We start from the raw sequence: 15,707 nt of genomic DNA, 5'->3' as shown, positions 1-15,707 counted from the left end.
TACCATATTTATTGGTATAAAATGGTACAAACTGTCAGTATAATTTGGTGCTCTGGCAAAAAGAAATGGATCTTTAACAGACCAAACAACAAGCAGCGCCACAGTGAAGCAGATGAACCCTACAGTGTCAACTCTGCCTCTGTAGTTCTGAACGTGGGCCGCTGAAGAGGAAGTCCTCCATCAGAGCTCTCCAGCGAATCCACTCAGGGTTTGTCCTCTCAGGTGTAAATGCATCACAGTAAAGTATCTCTTTTATAATTAAGGTGGGCCTCCAGCAAACGGCCTGATCTCCTCCCAGGACCCTCAGCCTGATGGGAGGGAACATAACGGAGGGCTTCTTCTGCAGAAAGATAAGCACAAGTTGTAAGACGAAGTCGAGAGATGAGCAGAGTGACGAACAACACGCGTACACTCACAAACAGCCAGAAGCTGCGAATAAATGTTCAACACAAACATGCAACTCGTGAGCTGCAACTTGACAAAGTGGGGCGACCTCCCACTCCCACCAGTCTCCCTCCAGAGCTGGCGCGACCTGTCACAGCCAAGCCCCTTCATCAAGCATGATCACAAATTTGGCCATTTTGGAACTTAAAGCTCAATTCAGACCTAAAATTCAGAAACACACCACGTGACAACACACCCCAATGTTGATATTTGATTTGAAAAAAGTTTTGAAACTGATTTCTAAATCAGACCTGATCCTAACTAACCTGAAAACATCTGCCATGTTTGAAAACTTGAACTTTTTTTAATTTATCTGAAATGATGAAACCCAAAACTATACACGGACAAATTACAAAGGTCTCAAAGATCTAAATTAATCACATTTCAGCATTTCGATCACATTCTATGATTAATGATACATTTATAGTTTGATGATTGGATAACGGACCCCGCCTGTCGCTGCTGGGTTAGGCTCCAGACCCCCAACAGGATAGAAGATGGATGGTCTCATTATTTACATTTCATATGTTTTTATGACAAATTGTTTTTATTAATAAAGCTGGTTAGGAAAAAGTCCCGGGACGATACCAAATATGTTAGCAGAGAGGGAGGCGAACCATGTAGAGAATTACTGAGTTAGTGTCCAAACACGTGCACATATTAGAGATGAATCATAAAATACGTTCGTCATCCGCGATTATTGGTGTCGTCAGGTTGTCACGGTCAGCGCGTACATGTGGTTTTGGTTCCCCCCATCGTGAGGTGAGATGGTTTCTTCCAGTAATGGCCGTTGCGTGGCGGGGCGGGAGGGACCAGCGTGGACAAACATCCCCGAAGTTCTGATCCGTCTGAGGTTGTAAAGTCGTGTCTTGCCGGCAGCTCACGGTAGCGAGCAGTTTGATGATTCGTGCTAACAAGACCAGAAAAATCACCAGCGACTCTCCGACACGAAATGGTGAGTTTGAAGACCTTGCGAGCCAGTTAGCTGGTTAGCTAGTTAGCGAGCAGCAGCTAAAAACGTCACTCACAGAGGTAAACACGAGGCCGAGGGGAGTGTTCGTTTTGATTGGAACCATTTAAGATCAGGACTCAACCTGTTCAACTTGCCAGCTCGGAAATGCGGTGGATGGTTGTCGTTGTGCGGGTTCATCTGGCGGAGTGACCAGCGCTCACGCCTGGGTTTAACGAGCCTGGAACCCGCATATGAGCCTCGGAGCCGGAGGAGGACCCACGGAGATCTTAACACATCCAAGGGTTCAAGAACTGTCCGTTCATTGGGTCAAAACACGGACGGACCTTGAGTGGTGGGAAATAGCAGAAGCTTTGATCAATGGTTTTATTAATGTCACCACATTGATGTGTGTGTGTGTGTGTGTGTGTGTGTGTGTGTGTGTGTGTGTGTGTCACTGCCATCAGCAGCCCTGTGGGTAACCCTCGATCATTGATTCAACTCCGGTGCCCGTGGGAGGAAATGGGGTTTTTCTTCCTAATATCACAAATGTTATTTTTGTTTTTTATTTTAACCGCAGTGACATCATCACAGTCTCATAAATGACCACTTAGGCCAGTTCTCCAAATCACAAAGATGTTTGCTTTTTGACCATCAATGATAAAGCAGTCAGTATCGTCCTGGCTGGAATGTTCTTGTTATTATCCGCGGGGTGATGCCGCTGGCTGTGACAACACCGGTGGACGCAGTGCTTGAAGCTCAGAGGCCAGACAGGAGACCTCAGCTGGGAGTTCCTGATTCTGGCCAGTTGTCTTTAATCTGGAGGTTGAAAACAGCACGAGCTTCTGTTCATCTCTGTTTTCCAAAACTTTAAAAGTTAAACTCTAAATACTGCGGTGACGTTTTTTAATGACATCATTCAGTCTATTTGCTGTTAAGCTAAAACAGTTTAACACCTGTGTGAATGAAGCACCAGTGGAGCGGCCGGAGACTCCGTCACCTGACGAGGAGTGTCACCATCAACTGTCTCTGTCTCCTCCAGCCTCATCGGAAGAAGAAATCGTTCATTGAAAAGAAGAAGGCTGTGACCTTTCACCTGGTCCACAGGAGTCAGAGGGACCCACTGGCTGCAGATGAGACGGCGCCGCAGCACGTCCTGCTGCCCGCCACCAAGGTCCTGACGACGCCGTGTCTCAGTGCATGTTTGTGTGTTACTTCCACTCACAGGTGGAACTGTAATTTGCTCCAGTGATTCATGAACCTCCTCACTTTTTAAAGAGGACCACCGCAGATTCTCACCATTGCTGTTTGGGGTGTGAGACTGCGTGTATGAGAAATGAGTGACTCGCTCCCCCAGGGCCAGTTTCCTGTATCCATTTCACACCACCGCTACACTGGCATGTAAATCATGCTGAGCTGTGTGTACCTGCTGTTTGTTTATATATACTATTTATATTTTATATGTCATATTTTTATATATGTAAATTTATTAAATTAAATATATATATATAGATCTATAGATATAGATCTATCTACATCTACATCTATAGATCTAGATCTATAGATGTAGATAGATCTAGATCTATAGATCTAAAGATATAATTTTCAACTGCACTTTACTTAGGATACTTTATTTTTGCTACTTCTTTTTAAACACATTTTAATAAATGTGCCATGCAGCTGCTTAAAAGAGAGAAACTGCCAAACGAAATTTCGTTGTATTCCTGTTCAACGCCAGTTCTTCTTCTTCTTCTTCTTCTTCTTCTTCTTCTTCTTCTTCTTCTTCTTCTTCGTGACGAGCATCTTCATGAAGTGTGATTGGTGATTTCGCAGGTAGAGGTAGAGAAGCGGCGCGAGGAGCAGAGGAAATTTGGCGTGTTCTTTGATGATGACTACGACTACCTGCAGCACCTGAAGGAGGCCACTGGCCAGTCAGAGTTGGTTGCAGCTGGCCCCTCCCACTCTGACACACAACCTTTTTGCCTTCATGATGAAGAGGAGGAGGACACAAAGGCTGTACCTGTACATTTCTATTTGACTTAATCAATGCATTTTTAACACCTCCAATTTGTTAGATTTTTTTAACCAGAACGTGTCTCCTGTTGACAGACGGCAAACATCAACCTGCCGTCCTCCGTGTTCGCCTCGGAGTTTGAGGAGGACGTTGGACTTCTGAATAAAGCAGCTCCCATCTCAGGTGAGCAGCCTGTTTCAAGTCCTCACTAACAGGAGTCTTCCGCTCACTCACATGTTTCTCCCTCCTGCTTCTCTTCTGAGTGACTCCAGAGTGCAGGAAGAACCAGACACGTGTATTTAGCTTGAAGCTAACGGAGGCTGATGCTAACAGCAGCTAAACTGTCCAGGAATGTCTGTTTACTAACCCTTCAGGTGAAGATCTGGTAGAATCTGGTAGAATCCAGTGCTGTGTCCCAAATCACATACCTTCATACTACATACTTAAAATTCTGAGTGTACTCAACTGAAAATTGTAAAAAGTATGGATTGTATGCGAAAACTGAGTATGCAAAAGTACCCAGATGCTGTACTCCAATTGGTCAAGATGTTGAGTATGTGACTGTGGACACTTGCCCTACTCATTTCATCAATAAAAATGGCGGCGGACAGCTGTGGTGAGAGTCGGTCCACACTGACTGGTATGGACTCGCCGATTGTGACGTAACAACGCGTGATGACCGTTCATTTTGCTGTTTTACTTCAAAAATCGACAAACGAGCGCAGACAAAAGGTGCCATAATTAGCTGACGCGGTGCTAGCCGGTCACAAATCGGTGTAGAAGAAGACATTGCGTCATCATTCCCGGTGAGTGCGGCGGTATGCGATTCGCGACAGCACTGCACCCACAGAACTCGAGCACTGACTGATTGAGTACATAGTATGATTGGTGTACTGTGTTGGAAAATGTTAAGTATGCAGTATGGAAGTATGCGATTCGGGACACAGCACAGACGGAGGATCAGGGATCGTAAACGAAGTCGAACCTTTGCGGTGCGCTGCTCGTGTCACAGTGGGTTTGTATGTTGGGTTTCAAGCTCCATTTTCCTGTCCTGCTCTTTGTGCATTTCCACTTTCAAAGAAGTGACGCCATGTTTGTGAGCTCCAGACTCCTACGAGTGAGTACTTGGCTTCAGTTTGTGACGTCTAGCGCCCTCTGCTGCTGAACAGTTGGAACTCACCATTTCATGTGAGGCTCCCACGTTTTAGGTGTGGAGTCGATATTTCTGGTCTCCAGTTATTGTGTCATGTTTCACGAAGGGGAGTTTTTACAAGCCCCCCACCCTTGTTCATGTTGTCGGTGTTGATGGCGGGGCTGAACTGGTTGTGTGTCCCACAGGGCCTCGTCTGGACATGGACCCTGACATCGTTGCTGCTCTCGATGAAGACTTTGACTACGACGACCCCAACAACATCCTGGACGATGACTTCATCATCAAGGCCAACAGTGCGAGCAGAGCAGCTCACCTGGAGTAAGAACACAGACTATTGATGGGTTCAGATCCTTTAAAGGGTTTGTGTGGGTTATGTTTAAAACGCTTTCGAAGTGGCGATTCCACGAATGTTTCATTAATGTTTCCGTCGTGTAGACAACGAAGTTCATGATGTACAGGATCGTGCCGTGTGATCAACTTCCTGTGTATGTGACAGCTGTGACGACAGTGAGGACGACGAGTCGGAAGACACAGATGAGGAAGGAGATTTTGACTCTGAGGGTGGATTCTCGGGGGAGGATGACGTGGGTGGAGACGGCCCTCGAGAGTTTCTGTTCCCGGATGAGGAGACGAAGAGTCGTTTCACCGAGTACTCGCTGACGTCGTCCGTGATGAGGAGGAACGAGCAGCTCACTCTGCTGGACGACCGCTTTGAAAAGGTCTTTGTTTCAGCGCGACCTTTCTAGAAGCACCTTCACCCCCACTGTCACAGTCCCACAGCAGAACTGCACCAGTGCAAAGTGACACTTGAGAAAACCGAAACAAAAAGAAGGTTTTTGCTCCTGCGTTACTTCTTTGAGACCATTGAACCAGAACGTTTCTGGTTCCCCACCATTAAAGCTTGTAGCTGAATACACGTGGCTGGCTCCTCCCACATTCTGGAGTCACGCGACCAGGAGGGAACAACACCTTAAGCCTGATTTATGCTTCTGCGTCGTGGCGACGCCGTACCTACGCCGTAGCCCCTACGTCGTCATTGTGCATTTATAGTTCTGCGTCGAGGGAACGCGTTGCTCTGTAATTCACCGCCAAGCCACTAGAGGGGTGTGGCTTTATCTTCGTATGGTTTTGGGGGACTCTTGTCGAATTCCTTAGTTTTCTTCCGGTCATAGCACATGGGTCAGAGACAGAGACAACAATGGAAGTTGTAAAGGTGGTCATACTTGCGAACCTCCTCGATAACTCTTTCTTCGGCTTGGTCCATTTTTATTTTTGCGTGTTGCTCTCACCACAGAAACTTTAAAAATGGCGGTGTTGTTGTGCTGAACCGGAAACGTCGTGTGAGCGTGACGTTCACGTCACTACGCGTCGACGTGACGCGTAGTCAGGATTTTTTGGAGGTGCACGTCGGGCTACGGCGTAGGGGTCTGCGTTGACGGCGTAGGTACGGCGTCGCCACGACGCAGAAGCATAAATCAGGCTTTAGTGAGCTGAAGACTACAGTTAGTGAGTACTTGGAAGGAAAAAAAGGTGAAGTATCACTTATATGTCCTTCAAAATTGTTTGTGTTTTAGTTTTACGAGCAGTTTGACGATGATGAAATAGGCGCTCTGGACAACGCTGAGCTGGAAGGCTTCATCGGACCAGACAGCGCTCGTCTGGAGGAAGTCATCAGAGAATACTTCACCCAGAAAGAACAAGAGTGAGCAGCTCTCCTGGGGAACCCATTCACAAACACATCCGATTGTTGGTTTGGATTGAGTTGAAAATGTTTGAACGAATGTTCTTGTTTGTGGCTCAGGTCTCTGAGGCCTGATGACTTGGGACCAAAAGTGAATCCTGTTTTGAAAGAAGAAGAAGAAGAAGAGGAGGAGGAGGAGGAGGAGGAGATGTTAGTCATCAAAGCTCCGGAGGAGAAGTGGGACTGTGAAACCATCATCAGTGAGTCGCCGTTACCTGATGTCAACTTCGCTACCCGAGCTTTCTTCTCCTGGACTGACGATGATGATGTTCATGTTTGCATCAGTAACAAAGCCCAGATAATCATCCCAATCAGAAGAATAAGAGGAATTTGTTCCAAAGTCACTGGAAAGAGTTCAACTGGATGTGAAGTCTTCAATGTGTTTGTCATGTTGAATGAACCTGTGCCGCCATGTTTGTCTCCTGCAGGCACCTACTCCAACATCTACAACAGACCCAAAATGATCCAGGAGCCGCCCCAGGTATGAAACAGGTTTTTAACAGATGAAAGATTCCCTGATTATAAAGATGAAACCACTGAGTCAAAGTACAACAGAAATATTCTGACAGGAACCTGGAAAAATGATTGAAATCTGAATAAACGACAACTACAGAGTCGCAGGAGTTTGCTGTTGTGTCAGCCCAGTGAATTTGTGTTCAGAGACATGGAGCACGAGGACGGACAACCTGAAAGCACAGTAACGGGGGCTCTGAGGTGGACTGAAGCCCTTTGAACGCGTCTGTGTGGTCCGGCCCACATCGGCCAGCCACCACTAGGACGCTGTGCTTGTGAACGGCGCTCAGGTTAAGTGGGTGTTGCGGTGCTGGGCTGGAGGCTGACGTGTTCTATGCTGGCTTTGGTCCTCAGCTGAAGCCGATCTGTGTGTCCAGTAAGACGGGAATTCCTCTGGATGTCCTCCCCACCAGAGGCCCGACCGCCAAGCAGGCTGAGCGCATGACGAGGATCAATGACTGGGATCTTCCTCGTGCTGCCACGCAGACCCGCAACAAGGACGAGAGCAAGGAGGAGAGAAAAGCCAGGAAACAGGCCATCAAGGAGGAGCGTAAGGTGAGAGGTCTGAACGTAGCGACGCACCACATAATCCAGTACCGGGCAGTGGCGGGGCTGATCCCGACTCCGGGCCGACCTGAACAGATTATCTCCTCAAATGTTCTTGTAGCGTGAGGAGTTTACAGATGTAATCTGAATGTCAGCGACTGGACCAGCTGGCACTGAAGACGACGCGTCTGGAGATGAGCGGTTTGGGGTGGTGGCACCGTGTTCCGGTGGAAACAGAGCGACCCCAGTGAGAGTAGAGTTCACCTGACGTGAGCAGCAAACCTGTGCTAGTTCATCCACCCACGCCGCGACTGACATCAGCAGCCGCCATCAGCCATCAGTCTGTCCTCGTGGTTATTAGTCCCCGCAGCCACCAACTGGATTATTATGAGTATTACTATGTTCATGTCCAGCTAGAGCACAGCATCTGTGCCACAGAGAAACAAGTCTAGCATTGCCTCAGCTCTCCAGTCCTGCTTCTGGAGAGAGTCCTAGTTCTACATTGTCTTCCATTCTCTGGATATGATGTCACCAGAGCAGCCTCAGCAGGCCGCCAGCCGTCATGCAGTCCAGGAAAGTTCTTCAGACTTCCAGGCCTCAGAGTTTTCATCGATACTTAGTGAACACTGATTCATTTAAAATGTAAAATTACCAGGCTTGTCTTTTTTTGTGAAATACAGGCTGACAAATGTTGACATGGAATCCGAAGTTATGAAAATGTCCTGTTAAATTTAAGTGTTAAAAACGTACAGATAAAAAAGCGCCTGAACCCGGAACAGCCCTGAGATCAGCTCTAGATTCACACACCAAGCTTCGCGGAGCAGTCGGCAACTTTGAAACATCACAACCTGCGTTCTGGTGTTCACTAGAAGAACATCAGGAGGTGGAAGGTGAGAATAATTCCCTCTTTTGTCTTTGAACAGGAGCGGAGAGCAGAGAAGAAAGCCAACAAGATGGCGTTCCAGCAGGAGAAAGTCCGCCAGGAGAAGCAGCTGTTGAGCCTGAGAACAAACGTTCAGGGCCTGAAGCTGTCGTAACCGACGGCAACGCTTCAGCTGCACACACTTTCCGGCTGCTGAAGGCATCGTCTGTGGACTGTAAAGGAGGTGACGGGAGGACACACCAGGGGACCGGCACCAGGGGACCGGCACCTGTGGAGGTTCTGGGATTTGAAGTTATCAGATCAGAGGGTGTGAAAGTTCCCTCCTCCATTAAATATTCTTTCAATGTGGAACATCAGATTCTTTTATTCAGAAGAATCCACAGTGCAGGTCACCACATGAAAACATCAGCACCCAAGTTTGTTAAACCCAGACCACCTGCTCCTCCCACATGAGAACCACGTCAGGAAAATCAACAAAGCAAATGTTTGAGTTTGTGTTCAGTATTTCTTTTTCCTTGTGCGACTGATGTCAGAGCTGAGTCACTCACGTTCTCCTGATCCTGATGAGGGAGGACACGCCCAGAAAAATGAGACACGCCTTTGTTGTCTTCCATCCAGATATTCAGATTCAACACAAGCGACCTTTGCTGTTCGATAAAGACTCACTTGGTCACCTGAGCAGTAAATTTTTTTGCCTAAATCAACTCCTTATGTTTTGTCTCCATTTTTTTGTGTTTTTGTGTGACAGGCCACTATTTTAAGAAACCCTAATTTCCAGCCCCGTAACTCTGCTGTCAGTGACTGTCCACTAGGGGCATCCATCCATCGTCGTCTTCCGCTTATTCCTCACTAGTAAGGGTCGCGGGGGGGTGGAGCCTATCCCAGCCTCTATGTTCACCCTGGACAGGTCGCCAGTCCATCTCAGGGCCAACACACAGAGACGAACAACCATTCACACTCACATTCACACCTTCGGTCAAATTAGAGAATCAAGCCTGAGCCTGTGAAAACTGGGGTATTTTTACTGAGTATTTAAAGAACTTCTTTTCCAAGAAGAACGCGTCACTGCTGTGAGATGATCAAATAAAACCGGAACTTTCTGCAGGGTTTGACAACTAGAGACAGACAAACTCACAAGTTAAGCTCTTCAGGCTCAGGTGTTCATGACTGCCTGAAGGGTCCTGAGGAGCCACGGCGGCCGGGCTCACGGCTGAAGTCCAGCTCGCAGGTGTGTGGCTGCCAGGCGCTGCCGACATTCTGCAAGCATGAATGTTCTAGAACCCTCGAGATCAGCGGGGAGTTGAGCTACTTTATGAATTCAAAAACCACAAATGTGAGGCAGCTTTGTGACCCAGCCTGATCTCCGCGAACCGGCTCGGTCGCATTTGAACGTGTCACACAAATGGCCACACCCTCCCCAGCAGCCTGGAGGTCGCCGCTCGAGTCCACGCGGTGACCACCAGCAGGTCTCAAAGATGTGATTAAAAGAATAAATGTGGCTCCACAGATGGAAATGCTTCTTGCTCAGCATTTGTCATTTTTTCCCCAAAGTGTCCAGGAGGGACTCCAATGATTCACCATGTTTTCAGAGGAATTCTCATGTTGCATGCAGTCCAGTAGGGTGTGGACGGGGAAGAGGAGGGTTCCAGTCAAGGGAGGAAGGTTTGAGGTCGGCAGTGCAGAGTTGAGACCAAGCAGCGAGCGAGCCTTCATCTTCCTGAGTCAACTTCCTTCCCAGTGTAAACCATCACCATGTCTCTGTCTCCAATGTCCAGCTCCAGCGTGTGTGAGCAGTCGTAGGGTGACCTCGCCTGACCCCCCCCCTCGTCCTCCACCGATCCAAGAGAGACACATTCTGTATTCACCGAGTCGTTTGTGGAGTCGTCATCTGCAGTGTGTTTCTCTGCTATCAAGCCCGCTGAGGGGGGCACGTCCACATCCAGGGCACTGAGGTCTCTGACAGATGGGACATGGACCCCCAGGTCCTGCCTTCTGCGGCTCGCGAGCTGTGGGACAGCATCATAGCAGGATGACGACAGCGATGTTAAATACGAGTATAGCAACATGATCACTAATCTGGCGCCTTACCAGAGAGGGAGGGAGATCAGGAGTCGTCACGGTCCAGGCCTTCACCTTATAGACGATGAAGGACACCAACGTGATGACGAGGACGGACAGCAGGACAACCAGGGGCATCACTTGCAGCTCTGCGGCAAAGAGGTGGAAGACATCATCTCCTGATCTCAGATCGGTTACACAGGTCTGGATGGTTTGTACAGTCTTTCAGCGTCGGGAGTGGGAGGGTTAGATTTTGATCAGTTCTGAAGACAAGAATATTTTATTCTTCCTGAAACACAACCAGACTCACGGGACGATTCAGTGAGGCAGATGTCCTCCGTCATTTGGAGCTTTACATAGCGACCTATCGAGTCCCTTAGAATTCCCTCCATCTTTGTGATGCACTTGTCCACGTTTTCAGGGAAGGTGACCTCACATTTGCAGGTTTCCAAGTGGCAGTGTCCTTGAAAAGCTTCCTGAAAATGGAAAATTGACAGCAGTGGATCATGACGGGCAGAGACGCTCAGGCCAGCCAGCTTTTTTCTCTTAATATGCAGCTTGAAGCTAATGGAGACCGATGCTAACGGCAGCTCAACGGTCTGGAATCATGTGGTCACCAACGCTCCAGGTTGTCTGGTAGAATCCAGGTCTCCTCGATCCAGCTGGAGAATCAGGGATCCACTAACACCTGGACTCTTGGTAGCTCCAAACTGGAAGTGCTGGAGTTGGTTTTGATCTCAGAGACGCAGCTGAGTGGATCACAGCATCCAAATGTTTCGACCTCTACACCAGAGGGGGAAGGCACTTGCTCTCAATTGCACCCAATTTTAAATCAATTCCCTTTCATTTCCAGAATGTTCCCCGCCAACTACACACTCCAACTCGGAACTTTCATCTCAGAATGCGAACGTTTCAACGGAGGCAACTTCACTTCGACAGATTCTTGTAGTTAATTTCTTTTTCTGCCACACAGCCACACTTTGTTTCCTTGATCATTGCTGCATCAGAGAATGGGTGTCCTGAAAGGCGCCGCGGGGATCCTGAAGGTGTGCCTGCACCGTTCAAGGACATCTGTCACAACAAGTCTTGTTCTCTCTCAACAGTTCAGGGAAACTTGGTTCTTACTTGACCTCATCGATCAGGCCTCTCATCACGTGACCCCTGCACTTACAACATCAACAGACACAGTGAAGCCAAAGTGGGCGTTGCTCATTCCAGTGGCCTGCTTCAGTTTTTTGTAGTAGTTGAGGGGATTCTTGAAGCTCACCATGGCCCCCGAGTCCTCCTCCCTCAGAGCCACAGGAGGGAGCTCTAAAATGCCTGCAAAGAAATGGACCTTTATTAACGACAATCAAAGTCCTCTTGTCTCACAGCTCCAGCATCACGTGGGCTCGGATTGATCTACAGGGAAGTACAAGTACGTCTGCTCAGAATCACATTTGACATGGGTTGTCTTCAAGGCGCTGAAGGTGAAGGACACTGATACGTTTTCGGACATCTGGCCCCCCTGCATGGCCCTCACAGTGACTGAGTGGGAGTCCAGGATGTTCTCCAGAGAGTCCCAGAGGAGCTGGCTCAGATCGTACCGCCACTCCGTCGTCTCGTACCCCCTTGGACATAAACCAGAACAGAGACGAAGCATCATGAAGGTTGATTCATAGATCAAATAAAAGCAGGTGCCCTCCAGACTGAGGGGGAGGAGCCATGATCTGGTCAAGGATAGTTGGCCCTAACAGCCGTACTTCTGAGGCTGCAGAATCTAATGAAACAGAAGCCTGGTTGTACCGAGCAGATCCTCCGACGTAAACCAGGAATTTGGCTGCTGGCTCCTGGTCGCTGTATTCCCACTGAACCGTGGTCGAGAAGTTGCAGCACGTCACCGTCATGTTTGTTGGAGGAGGAACTGCAAGGAAGAAGAAAGAAAGTGTGACTGTGCGTTCGGTTGGGTGGAAGGTTGTGAAGCTTCCAGTTAGTTTTTGCTTCAGAGCCTAAACCCTCCAGCCAGAGACCGCTGGAGTCGATGGCGTCCAGAGGCGGTTCGTCCACATCAGCATGTCACCTTCCAGAAGTCAATGACCAGATTAAACTTTTGCGAGATTTATTTCATTGATTCATTTTTTGCCGTTGTAGGTCCCTCAGGTGGATCTGTCGATGCTGGCGAAGCTTGAGACCAGCAGCAGGGAGCGATGGAGGTGAGAGGGTCCCTTCATCTGGAACCCCAGGAAGAGTTCATCCCTGCTGGCGTTCCTCCTGTGCTGGACTTCGCCCTGCTAACTCATGACGTGTGCCAGCCTCGCTCAGCGCCATCGTTGGCTTCGTGGTCACTCTCTCAGGGAGTTTCTGAGTCGATGGATCAGATTTCTTGTGCCCATTTAAAGGCTGAAGATGGAAGATTGAGATTTTGATTTTGTTAATTTGCAGAACCACTCACACTTGTGTGAGTTTCCTTGCACCAGTCATGGTGTCCCTCCCTCCCTGAGGTCCACATCCTCACTCTGCTCCCTGGAGCAGGATCAGGTCAGGTCTGCTTGGATGTTGACCACCTTCCCTCCCAGCAGTGAAACAATAAGAATGAGAGTTATGATGTCAAAATGAACACTGCCTCAAATACCACGAGTCCCATCAGCAGCAGCTGTTGGTGGCTCAGACAACACACGTCACTCAGAGAGGCCATGTAGTTGTTTTTACTGCGCTGCTCCACCACACTCGGGAACACGGGAGGAGTCTGACTGGTTCTGAGGATGTGCTCACTGTCGCTGCCTCACCTGGCAGGAATGTCTCACCTCTCTTCTATCAAATCGCCACTGAGACTTGAGGAGTGGACGAGCCTGCAAACGGTTTGCATTTTTTGTTTTGTTTCAAGAGCCACGAAGCAGGAGAGCACTTGAGAAATGGTTATGTCATCAGAGCTGAAGCACACGCACACGCACACACGCATGCACGCACACACACGCACGCACACACACACCTTCTTGGTTTGGTTCAAACAGAGTTGTCAAACAGGAATCAGACACTAACCTGCAGCATTTCATCTGCATGAGGTGAACACAACCAGTCTGGTTGGTTGGGATTCTGAGGACTACAGCAACACGCCATTTCCTGTTGTTACCATGTTATGACTGAACACGCCAAGCGCCTGCTCCTCCTTCAACAGGCACCGGGCCTCAGCTCTCCAAGTCACTGCAAATCATTTTGCTGTGATGAAGTTGAGTGCAAATGAACGTGCCAACACCAATCAGAGAGCAGAGATTCCACAGTTTCATTCTGATTGATGAGTCCGGGTCTTTCCGGGAGAACTATGAACGCCGCACCCACTGGCCGGTTGATAAGAACAGCCTGGACCTGTTGGACCTGGTCTGTAGTAAAGTGGTGCGTTCACACCACCAGCAACAACAACAAGGTGACTGCCCAGGAAAATGAAATGAAGCTTGACAATGAACTTGTCTCTGTCAGATACAGCTAGCCAGAAGCTAACATTAGCTAGCCAGAAGCTAACATTAGCTAGCCAGAAGCTACACAAAGAAGACAAAAGTAAATTGATCCACGTTTGTTCAGTTCTGGTACTGATACCAGAACCAGTTTTTTCCTTTCGCGTTGTCAGTGTTGTGGATTGTGTTGATATTTTTTTTGTGTTGACATTTTAAGACTCCAGGGTATCACTCGTTCTTAAAGAGAGCAAACAAATAGACACAAATGTGGAACATTTCAACGCAGCTATGATTCATCACCTATGGATCAGTGTTTCCCGTTTCCACTCTTTCATATTCTAGAACACGTGGATTGGCGCCCGATCCTTTCAGTCAGCAGATGTGTGAGTGATGTCAGCATCAGCGACCAGTTCTGATAGTCCATCAACCCAAGACTTCCACCATGAAAGAAAACCTAAAGTTTCACTCAGAAGTCAGAGTAGCAGAATAAAATCATCACACAGAGATGAATCGATAAACTTCCATAACTCTGTGCCAAGAATTGCTACAACTTATTCTGATGAAATTTCAGTCAGTGAAGATAGACACTTCCAATTCCCAGTTGTTCCTGAACACACCATTATTCTACAGCAAACATCTGATTTGCTGAAGTCTGAAGGACAAATTATTTCTGACCAGAAACACGAGCTGTTTGGCAGGTGTGGCTTTACTGGTTTAACGTTCAACGGTCAGTCCTGGTGAACGTGACTGATCAGCAGTTTCCTGATGCGCCTGTTTACCTGCGTAACGTCGAAGGACGGGTGTGACGAAGTGGCGCCAGGCCACAACAAACACACTCTGATACTTCTGTGCAGTTCAAATGGCGAGTTTCATTTTTAATGTTGAATCATCAAAACCTACCAGTTTTGTTAGAAAATGCACCGATAACCAGGAGAACCGTGAACGCCCCATCCAGCCGCCGCATGGTTCGAGTCCTTCCGCCGACAGAGGGCAGACCGGTCTTCGTCCTCACCAAAGCCAGGGGCCAAAATATAAGCGACAAACACTGGGACCAAGTTGGGAGCAGCTTCCGGCCACTGGGCCCCTCTCTGTTCTTCCGTCCAACATAAAACTGACAACAGACACGCACCGCATGCGAGTGTGATCACGATCGAAGCTGTAATCAAAATAACCTGTCCAACCCACGAGACACACCTGGATGACGTCACTGCCAATGATTCGAAACATATGCTGCGTCCGAAGTTTCACACTTCCACCCTCCTGAGGACGCAAGACCAGGTCCAACAGGTCCAGGCTGTTCTTATCAACCGGCCAGTGGGTGCGGCGTTCATAGTTCTCCCGGAAAGACCCGGACTCATCAATCAGAATGAAACTGTGGAATCTCTGCTCTCTGATTGGTGTTGGCACGTTCATTTGCACTCAACTTCATCACAGCAAAATGATTTGCAGTGACTTGGAGAGCTGAGGCCCGGTGCCTGTTGAAGGAGGAGCAGGCGCTTGGCGTGTTCAGTCATAACATGGTAACAACAGGAAATGGCGTGTTGCTGTAGTCCTCAGAATCCCAACCAACCAGACTGGTTGTGTTCACTTCATGCAGATGAAATGCTGCAGGTTAGTGTCTGATTCCTGTTTGACAACTCTGTTTGAACCAAACCAAGAAGGTGTGTGTGTGTGTGTTTCCATGGTTTGTTCTTGACTGATGCATTAAAGCAGCAGTGACAGTTACAGGTTCACATCATCTACTGAAACCAAAGCTGCCAGTTTTGCAAGTCCAGCTGATTAAAGCACAACATGCAGCTATCCAGTTGTGTCCGGTTGTGTCCGGTCGTGTCCAGTTGTGTCTCGCTGCGATGTGCTTGTTTATTGCAGCCGTTGGCGTCCAGCTCAGAGAGGACAGCAAAGCCTCTTAGGGGATTACAGCCACAGTCTTTTGCTGAGTCCCAGCAGCGTTGGACAGGAACCAGCTTCTGTCTGTCAG

The 15,707-nt window shown here is 48.4% G+C and overlaps 3 protein-coding genes across 7 annotated transcripts in view; 2 read left to right on the top strand and 1 right to left on the bottom strand.

Moving 5' to 3' along the window:
* Nucleotides 1-1,207: 1,207 nt before the first annotated feature.
* ltv1 (LTV1 ribosome biogenesis factor) lies at nucleotides 1,208-9,381 on the top strand. Of its 2 annotated transcripts, none has more exons than XM_086212409.1 (11): nucleotides 1,208-1,399; nucleotides 2,436-2,567; nucleotides 3,227-3,409; nucleotides 3,503-3,590; nucleotides 4,746-4,878; nucleotides 5,057-5,279; nucleotides 6,135-6,262; nucleotides 6,362-6,501; nucleotides 6,730-6,782; nucleotides 7,169-7,369; nucleotides 8,284-9,381. In XM_086212409.1, the coding sequence occupies exons 1-11, from the start codon at nucleotides 1,397-1,399 to the stop codon at nucleotides 8,395-8,397; spliced, it is 1,398 nt and encodes a 465-aa protein (XP_086068535.1). In that variant the 5' UTR covers nucleotides 1,208-1,396; the 3' UTR covers nucleotides 8,398-9,381. The 2 variants fall into 2 exon arrangements, with proteins under 2 accessions (XP_086068535.1, XP_086068534.1); XM_086212408.1 differs by having other exon boundaries at nucleotides 3,227-3,415; nucleotides 8,284-9,377.
* Nucleotides 8,445-14,991, bottom strand: ifngr1 (interferon gamma receptor 1). Of its 2 annotated transcripts, XM_086212411.1 has the most exons (8): nucleotides 14,630-14,991; nucleotides 13,320-13,481; nucleotides 12,087-12,204; nucleotides 11,739-11,911; nucleotides 11,473-11,621; nucleotides 10,612-10,777; nucleotides 10,332-10,450; nucleotides 8,445-10,249 (listed from the first exon to the last, which is right to left on the bottom strand). In XM_086212411.1, exons 3-8 carry the CDS (start codon nucleotides 12,185-12,187, stop codon nucleotides 9,953-9,955), a joined length of 1,005 nt encoding a protein of 334 aa, XP_086068537.1. In that variant the 5' UTR covers nucleotides 12,188-12,204; nucleotides 13,320-13,481; nucleotides 14,630-14,991; the 3' UTR covers nucleotides 8,445-9,952. The 2 variants fall into 2 exon arrangements, with proteins under 2 accessions (XP_086068537.1, XP_086068536.1); XM_086212410.1 differs by lacking the exon at nucleotides 13,320-13,481 and having other exon boundaries at nucleotides 14,630-14,982.
* The window catches only part of smim28 (small integral membrane protein 28), a 17,477-nt gene continuing 14,226 nt past the window's right edge, over nucleotides 12,457-15,707 (top strand). The window contains exons 1-2 of one of the 3 annotated variants that reach the window (XM_086212416.1): nucleotides 13,598-13,701; nucleotides 14,072-15,340. The gene's annotated coding sequence lies outside the window, so the exon portion shown is untranslated. Of the gene's footprint in view, nucleotides 13,139-13,581; nucleotides 13,702-14,071; nucleotides 15,341-15,707 lie in introns of those variants that run through there. The other 2 variants (XM_086212417.1, XM_086212418.1) reach the window with 2 other exon arrangements.

Source organism: Aulostomus chinensis, chromosome 8, assembly GCF_037954235.1.
Source record: "Aulostomus chinensis isolate RoL2024-O1b breed Wild chromosome 8, RoL_Achi_v1.0, whole genome shotgun sequence".
In the NCBI taxonomy this organism is placed as follows: domain Eukaryota; kingdom Metazoa; phylum Chordata; class Actinopteri; order Syngnathiformes; family Aulostomidae; genus Aulostomus; species Aulostomus chinensis.
Note: the sequence above shows the minus strand (reverse complement) of the source record. Positions and strands in the feature narration are given on the sequence as shown.

What these genes read in the sequence shown, in the direction of transcription:
- ltv1 (XM_086212408.1), top strand. An exon ending in TCCTGCTGCCCGCCACCAAG is followed by an intron (nt 2,568 to 3,226) that starts GTCCTGACGACG and finishes GTGATTTCGCAG; the next exon opens with GTAGAGGTAGAGAAGCGGCG. An exon ending in AGCAGAGCAGCTCACCTGGA is followed by an intron (nt 4,879 to 5,056) that starts GTAAGAACACAG and finishes TGTATGTGACAG; the next exon opens with CTGTGACGACAGTGAGGACG.
- ifngr1 (XM_086212410.1), bottom strand. Translation starts at nt 14,693, where the DNA reads ATGCGGCGGCTGGATGGGGCGTTCACGGTTCTCCTGGTTATCGGTGCA. An exon ending in TGCATTTTCTAACAAAACTG is followed by an intron (nt 12,205 to 14,629) that starts GTAGGTTTTGAT and finishes TCTTCCTTGCAG; the next exon opens with TTCCTCCTCCAACAAACATG. An exon ending in TCACTGTGTCTGTTGATGTT is followed by an intron (nt 10,778 to 11,472) that starts GTAAGTGCAGGG and finishes TTCCATTTTCAG; the next exon opens with GAAGCTTTTCAAGGACACTG.